This window comes from Acanthisitta chloris, unplaced genomic scaffold (genome assembly GCF_000695815.1).
Source record: "Acanthisitta chloris isolate BGI_N310 unplaced genomic scaffold, ASM69581v1 scaffold409, whole genome shotgun sequence".
NCBI lineage: Eukaryota > Metazoa > Chordata > Aves > Passeriformes > Acanthisittidae > Acanthisitta > Acanthisitta chloris.
This window is the reverse complement of record NW_008692834.1, coordinates 2,871-11,319: the sequence shown is the minus strand read 5'-3', so window position 1 is coordinate 11,319 and position 8,449 is coordinate 2,871. Positions and strand designations below refer to the sequence as shown.

The window sequence follows — 8,449 nt, the reverse complement described above, 5'->3', positions numbered from 1 at the left end:
GGAGAAGTCCACAGCTGTCTGCTACATCTGGGCATCAGTGGGTTACTAAAGTGGCAGACTGGGATACCCTTCATGGCTTCTGTTGACTCACAGCCTGCTGGACATATTTTCCATGAGATTTTTGGTTTTTTTCTCAGCACTCTGGTTCTCCAGTCAGTCCAAAATGCCCTAACTCAGCTTGAAAAGCCCATAACCCACTGAGGGGCCCCTCAGACCCTTTCTGTGAGAAAATCCCAGGCTGTCCCACCAGACCTGCTGGCTCAACCCTGCTTCCAGAAGTTGTATGTTGATTTTTCTAAGCAACTAGAGGGAGAGGTTGGAATGGTATGGCATGACAGTCCTCTGCTAAGCCTCCTGTTTGTAATCAGTGTCAGGGAGTCAGCAGTGATTTATGGCTTGGGAGAAGCAGAGATGCAGTCTGCTTCCCTGGTGGAACACTAAGCAGCATCTCTGGGAGATGATGAGGGTGATAAGCACAGCCCCACCAGGGATATGCTGCTCTGTGGGGGTTTTTGGGGAATTTCTTGTGGTTTTATTTTTATTGCCAACCACCTAAACAGCACTTTGTTTGGATAAACTCTTCCCTATTTATAATCAGCAGAGCTGAATTTTCTTGGTATCACCATGGTGTAAGAAGTCATTCTCCTGGTAAGATGGTTTTGATTGAAGTTGCAAAGACCAGTCAGGGGTGGCCGTGTGTCAGCATGAGGGCTTGAAAAGAGAGAATAACCACCCTTTTTCTACCTTCAGCTGACTTTCCACTTCATGCAGCATTGCTGTGCCGTGGCCTGTCCCTGGGAAAATGAAGCGGTGGGCGAAAGTGAGCTCTCGTGACACCAGTGGGGATGGAGGTCAGCTGGAAACGGCGAGCAGATGGTGCTGTGTGCTGTGAGCTGATTGGCACAAAAAATTAGAAGTTTTGCAAATTTTGTTAGGTTTCCTGCTTTGTGCTCCTTTCTTCTGTGCCAGATTGAAAGCTGTATACATGTGTGTGTATGTATTCTTCAGTCAAAGGTTGGACTTGGTGATCTTAGAGGTCTTTTCCAACCTTAATGATTCTGTGATTCTCTGTATACATATTGCATTTTCCTACCCATTGCTCAGTGGTGGAATGGAGGGGAAGGAAAGAGAGTGGGAGGTTTCTGGTTCGGAGAAGCCTCATCTGGGCCTCAAAAATGCCCAGGGCTGTTGCCATTGCTCCAGCCTTTGCCGTCTCTGTGGGACCCAGGTGTGCTCCAGATGTGGTGAGTGGCAGGAGAAGGAGATTACCACCTCCCTGAGTCTCTCAGACCCTGGCACCAAGCCAGGCTGTCCCCCCCTCAGTGGGCTGAGTGTCCCCCAGGGGCAGCACATTATATTTGGTCCTGGTTCAATGCTGTCTGAAGACCTGATGAGCTGCAATCCATCTCCTTCAGCCCTTTAGCAGAGCCACTGCCCAGGAAGCAGAGGTGTTTTCAAGAGCTTGTTTTTTATCTCCAACATCCTGTTTTTCTCCTAAATAGCCTCTACTAAACTCAATATCCTTGAGGCACTTAGAGAAAATGTTGATAAGTTTGCAGTGTTTAATTTGATTGCCCGAGTCCATTTGCTCCATGGGAACACATGGCTGAGGGTTATTTAAGAGCTGACATTCCTCTGACCCTCTTATGCCCTCAGGACAATGGGAAAATCAGGTAGAAATAGCTCAGCTACTGCAGCAAATAAGCTGCAAGGATAGGGCTTTTGAGTGACCATCTGGCTCATCACCCTTGCTCCCTGGGTGTGTGTGGGAAGAATCACCATCCATTTTTGCACCAAATGGGGAGATATCCCAGCAGGAGTGGGCAGGGGGTGGCATAACTGGCTGGTCACCCCTCTGGCTTTGGAGGAAGGATTTGACTTCCACCAGGTGTGAGATGAAGAAATGGAAATAAACAACCTGACTAGAGCCTGTTCTCTCCATACCTTCCCCCAAACCAAGGAATTTTGATGCTTGAAACAAGGAGAAATATTGGGAGGTTTTGCCTCTGCCAGGACCATCAGCAGCATCAGGTTTGGAGCTGTGATTTCTTGTATGTGGCATTTACTGGGGATATGCCCATAAGGCCCCATCATTTCCTGCTCAGTTGAGGATGACACAGTGGGAATATCTGGATAAGTGAATTGTCTCGGCAGAGTTTGTAGTCATGGTTCTTTGGTCCTATTTATAGGCTGCAGATGATGCTCACATCTTACCCTCAGAGACATTATCTGAGCTCTTGCATCGCTGGTACTGCAGCATTCCCATGTCACGGAGGGATGTCTCTGGACTGGGAGTGTTTGGTGAGGTTGGGCTTGGACCTTGTGGACAAGCACCAACTCTCTGAGAAGATTTTTCCAACACCATTGAGCTCTGCAGGCTTTCTTTGCCCTGATTATCTAGGGAAAGTTGATGGGTTTTGATATGCAGGTCTATCATGGACCAGGGGAACTCGTGTGAGCTCTTATGTGCTTCAGAATGGGATGCCAGGTGGTTTTGGTGGTGTCAAGTTGGCCATGAACAGTGTCTCCTGGGAAAGGAGAAGGAATAGATAACTTTCCACACTGAGAGGTGTTTTCCCTTGGGTCATCTGGTTTCTTTGCCTCTCTTCCTCCCCAAGGGATGAGTGTTCTGGGGTGGCCTCAGATGCACGTGCTGGATCAGCTGCCTGGGATGGGTGAGCACACCTACCCATGGAGTTGGTCTCTCCAGCTGCTTTGTGTCATTGTCCCATGGATCCCTGGCCTGAGAGCAGTTTGGACGGAGCACTCCAGTGTTTTGTTTTCCAGGGCTTGCAGCTGCCCTAGGATTTAAAAGCCAGACTGGAGCCGTGTCATGGGCTCCTCCGCTCCGTGGTGGTGGCGAAGCTGCTTTGACTGGGAGCTCAGCTGTGCGTGATGAATTATCCAAAGACCAACTCGGTTGTTTTGATTCCAGGTCCAGATTCATCAGCGTGGTGATTGAGCTGGGGGATTAGCTGTGGTCTCCCTGGGGGCAGCTGTTTTGGAGATGTGGAGCCCTGCTGGCACAACTGGGAGTGCTGGAGGGGTCGGGCTGCCTGCCGCCCACCCATCAATGCGTCAGCAGGAGCTGATGACTTGTAGATATTTTTCCTGCTTGATTTGGGCTCCCCAGTGGGCTGTGGCCAGGGAATGGCTTTGCACCGTGGTTTTTGCAGTGTCGGTGCAGTGAGCAGGACAGGGGATGCTCGGTGCGGTGAGTGGTGCTGCAGCTGTGGGTGTCACTCTAGCCAAGCCAGGCATCTTCATCCCAAATATATCCACCCCATGGCATGCCTAAAAATCTCTGGGGAATGCGTTGCTCTCACTGCAGGCATCCCGTGGGGAAGGAGCTCACCAGCGCGAGTGCCCCAGCCTGGCAGCTGCAGCCAGGGCTGGTGCTGCCAGCCCCGGGCACACCTGGACCCTGCCCTGCTGCAGCCCCGGCTGGGGCTGCTCTCACAGCTGTCAGCACACTCACACTGTGTCTTCAGGTTGTTTAGCCATTATTTGCAGAAAACAGATTGATCCATTTTCTTATTATCTCATTATCTACTTGATTATCTTCAGCTTGCCGTGTTCCTTCTGGATGCCCCTTTAACCTGTCTCCAAGCTCGTGCTGCAGAGGAGGAAATCAATGTTTTCTTTTAATTTGCAAAGCAAAAAGGAGTTGTGTTTTCTTTTTCCCTTCTGAAGCAAGGAATTCAAGGAGGATAGGAAATATCCTGACACTCATGGCAAAAGAGAGAGCCCTCAGTCCTGTGAACCTCAGCTGTAGTGCAACACTGTCTGCATCCAGGTGCAGTAAAGGAATGAATGCCAGATCCAATTCCAGTCTTGGTTGCAGTGGTAAAAAAATAGAGGAATTCCTCAGGAGTTTTAGCAGTGTAAGCATTCGGATCCCATTAAACTGCTTCCCACCAGCAGCCCACCCTGCCTGCAGGCATCAGTCCACAGCACAGTTTAAACCACAATGGGTTTAAACCCAAACCATTTCCATGGCAATGAGGAAAACAGTTTTAATTGCAAGTCACATTGAAGAGGGAAAAAGTATTCAGAAGCAAAGCTGTACTTTTCAGAGCTGGTTGCCTGTCTGCCCTGCAGTGGTGGGACCGTTTGGGAAAACCTGCCCTGTTCCCAGTGCTGTCCTACAGCAGCTCAATAATCACAACTTCTTAATACTTTTTGTAGTGATCGAAGCTAGCCTTTTAGGGTGTTTTCAAGGATTTTAGCTTAGATGCTGCTATTTAAGGCAAAACCAAGAGAGAGGAGGGGTGGAAGAAGCAGGAGGTGGTGTGGGTATAGAGCACTTCTCCTTTCCCTCTGCCGCATGGTCTCTGGGGAGACATGGACCATCACAGTGAGCTGAGGACACCCTCCACACTCAGTGCTCACACAAAGAGACATTCCTATCCTCCACCTCAAAGTACAGGCAAGTCTCCAAGAGCTGCCATTCCCAGGGGAGCCCTTGCTGGGCGGCAGGCAATTTTTTCATACCAGGAAAGATCTTGCAGAAGCTGAAGCCTGATTGGGAAAAAGGAGTGTCACTGGGAGATGCATCTCCTCAAAGCTGCTGAGCTCTCCTCAGGGTTGGGCAAAGCAGGGCTAGCACGAGTGCTCTGACCAGGAGTTTTTCTGCCTGTGCAACTGAATGGTCCTTGCTGTTGGGAAGGCAGGTTGGGAAGCTGAGGCCAACCATCCTTTTACTGTTGCATCCTTAGAGCCTCTGGCTGCTCGGAAAGGCTGTGGGGACATGCCACAGTACAGGTCTGTGGCTTATCTAACTCTTCTGTATCTTATCTCCTTATTTATCCCACCTGAAGAGAGCTGTCCTGGAGCTTCTCAGAAGCCCAGTCAGGATTCTGCCCCATGGGTAACCCTCCCATGGTACAGGCCTCACTCAGTGGTGTGAGTGAGCAGCCTCTAAAGAGACTCAGTGGTGATGCCTTTCTCCTGCTTGTGAGGATGTAACCTCTGGAGGCTGCTTGGAAGGTCTGTGCCCTCTCTCAGCTGGAGGAGATGGTGTTGGGGAGATGGAGGCTTGCAGAGGAGCTCTGGGGTTGTCTGAAAGCTGAAAGTTTGAGTGTACATTTGCTGTGGGCAGAGTGGAAGCTTCGCATAAAGTCTATTAGGAAAGTTCTCCCTCTGAGCTAGGAGGTGCAGAAAGGACCTCCTTGCTCCTGAACTCCTTGGAGAGAAGTCTGGGTGGGGCTGGATCCAATTTTAGCCCCAGACTTAGGCAGCAGCTTATATTTAAAGGATTCTATAGGTGCAATTGAATGTGCAACTTTGTCCCACAGGATTAAGAATGACAAACCAAATATATTGTATGCATAAAATACATTATTTATTTTATTGATGATAATGATTAGACTAAAAGACCTTATTCAGAATCATTTACTAGACAGTACAGAAAGTTGTAACTCCTAGTATGGTGCACTATTTATTGAAGTAATATTGAGGCAAGCCTATTAAAGCCAGCAGAGTAATTAAGTAGAGCTCAGTGTTACTCACCCATAGCAATGGCCATGGGCAAATCTCTCTTGCTCAGCCTTGAGGAGTGACCTTAAGGAGAATCCCCACTTGAGGGAGGAATCTCCACACACACTCCGAGAAGGGGTGTGTTAGGAATCCCTGTCATTACAATGTGGGACCAAGTGTTTAGAGTATGATGGCATGGACTGTTGGTCAGATGTTTCTAGGCCAGCTGTGCCAGCTCAGCAGCTTTAGAGAAGTTATCAGTACTATCACCTGCTGGTTGCTTTACAGGAACTTTGCCACTTCCTCACTGGTGCCACTTTCACGCAGGAAAGTCACTTTCTTCACATCCTCAGACTGTTTAACTTTGGGATTGGTGAGTCTCAGTATTCCTCATCACCAAAGGCAACTTGGCTCCCTCTTCTCCATCCATCACTGATAACTTCTGCAAATAGTGGCTCCAGTCAGTCTGGTTAATGTGGTCCCGGCAAATGGATCTCTTTGCAATCCCTCTACAGTGGCTGGTGGTATGTGTGTAAGGAGAAGGTCCTTAATGCCTCGTGTGTGTGTGCTCTGCATGTGGAGGTGGATGGAGTCTCACAGGAACGTTCTGTGAGCCATGGCAGTTCAGGGATGGACTCACCTGGTGGTTAACCAAGGAGCTGTGAGAGAAAGTGAAAGACATTAAAGCACTTGGCCAGAGTTGAGAGTTCAGCTTTGCTTTCAGGTGGCCATTCATATAACTGCGATGGTCCAGTATGCTTTGTGTAATCAAAGGGCAGAAATCAGCTCTTGAAGAGCATCCAGACTTGCCTTCCCTTGGCCAAGAGCTCAGCAGCCCTCAGTGTCACCTCTGCACTCACTGAGGTGAGCTGCTGCTGCTGATGGTTTCTGTCCCGCTGCTTGCTCCCTGCTGGGCTCTGTGGGTGTGTGGGCTGACAGCTGGCCGAGCCCAGGACACCACCTTGCTCCTGCTGAGGGTGCCATCCCATCCAGAGCAGGGTGGCTTAAATAAAGACAAGGAAAACAAAAGGGACAATGCACCCCATCAGGATGGAGGGATCTCCTTCCACACCTGGACAGAGGTGTTGGAGGCCCACGGTCACCTCCTCACCCCTGCTGTGCGGCTCATGGGGCTGCACCCGCTCAGCTCCTCTGCTCAGGCCTGTCCTGCCTCTCTGCAAAGGGCAGTTAGAATTTATCCTTTCATTTGTGGCAACATTTGACTGTGGTTACTTGCGTGTCTTCACGCCCTGTTTATCTCCACGGAAGCGTGGTTGGAGGCAGGAAAGAGCTAAACCAGCCACTCTACGGCCCTTCAGCTTTAAAAATAGCTTTTATTCACCTCTCTGTTAACACTTTCCCTCTGGTTCCTGAAGATGCTTCAGCTCCTGAGATCTCTTGAGGGTGCTGACGAACGGGAAATGATAATTTTGTGCTTTGGGATGCTGAGCAGAAGCTGCTTTTAGCAGGCACCCTGTGTATTAAATCACCGGCCTCGCAGGGGCTCCCAGCGGCGCTGCCGTGTGCCCATGGGCACAGCCTGCCCGAAAACCCAACTGAGGAGCTGCACTGTGGCTGTGGAGAGTTGCTGGGAAGCTGCTTAAAAAAGTGTTTCTTCCCCCAGGCGGGTTTTTAATTGGTGAGCAGGAGTTTGGTTTGGTTTGTTTCTCTAGGATTAGACATGACCAATTGGGATGGGGGAAAAAATTGTATCTACGTATTGTTTTTCATACATAGCCAGTTTAAAAGCAGGGAGGATTGGAAATGCATGGCAATATCTGTCCTTCCAGAGGATGGCCCAGCACGGGGACACTGCCTCTGGTTTGGGGCTGCTCCTGGTTTTCCAAAAGCTGGTAAAAAGAAGGAAAAATGGGCTCCCCAGCCATAGAGAGGTGGGATGGGTGGTGATCCTGCATGGCACTGCAGAGGTGAGCAGGCAACTGGTTCCTATGCAACCTCTCTTTTTTTAGGCAATTTAAAGGAAAATTTTAAGTAGATTCACTGTACTAATTTCTATCCCACTTTGGCTGAACCACACAAGCTGGAGGATGGTGCTCCAAAGGCTGAGCAAGCAGCTTCTTGGCTTAGGATGGGTTTCCTGAAGTGCTTTGATTAAAGGGTTATGTGGGTCCAAACTGTATTTTCTAATAGCATCAGTTCAGCCATAAAATCAAACCAAAAATCTCAAACTTGTAGTTATTTCTGTTTTCAGTTACTTCTGTAAATGAAATCACCACCACTTTCATGTCCTTCTGTAAATGAAAACTGCTTGTGCTTTTGGCTATGGGTGAGCACTTCAAAGTGCCAAAACCTGATGGGAATGTAAAAGAAAACCCCATATATCTTTATATCTATCTAGCTATAAACTCAAAAAGAGGCATCAAAATGGCAAAACCTGCTGGGAATTTAAAAAAATTCCCCAAAACCTCCATATACCTTTATACCCATTTAGCTATAAACTCAAAAGCCCATATATTTTTAGCAATAAACTTTAGAAAAATAGCTACAAAATTTAAAAACTCAAGTGACAATCTCCAATAGAATCTCAAATAACACATACACAGCTCTGTGACAGAAATTATATCATACATTGTATGGGAGGGATGTGTCATATTGGCCCTGGGTTATGTTATGTATTATGTTATATAGTGTATAGTATATCTTTTGTACTATTTTATATCTATATATGTATTATAATAGTGAGTACAGTTGTTTGGGGGTAAGATGTTGTGCTGGTCCCTGATGTCACCTGTGCCTGTCTGTGTTGCAGCACCTATGGAGAGCTGACGAACTGCACGGTGCTCATCGCCGAGAGACTCGACTGCTACTGCCCAACAGGCTGGTGGACGAGTTCTTTGTGGCTGTGCACAAACAGTACTTCAGGAACTGCTCCCCGTCCGGCCGAGCGCTGCACGACCCTCCCAACAGCATCCTCTGCCCCTTCATCCTGCTGCCCGTCCTCGTCACCCTG

General features: G+C 48.6%; 1 protein-coding gene across 1 annotated transcript in view; it reads left to right on the top strand.

Annotated features, from left to right (window-relative positions):
- Window positions 1-8,449, top strand: part of RAMP1 (receptor (G protein-coupled) activity modifying protein 1) — a gene marked incomplete at both ends in the record, with an annotated part of 9,707 nt that extends 1,258 nt beyond the window's left edge. The window contains 2 exon segments of the mRNA XM_009082790.1: window positions 8,249-8,304; window positions 8,307-8,449. Of these exon segments, the coding sequence (XP_009081038.1) occupies window positions 8,249-8,304; window positions 8,307-8,449 (199 nt within the window).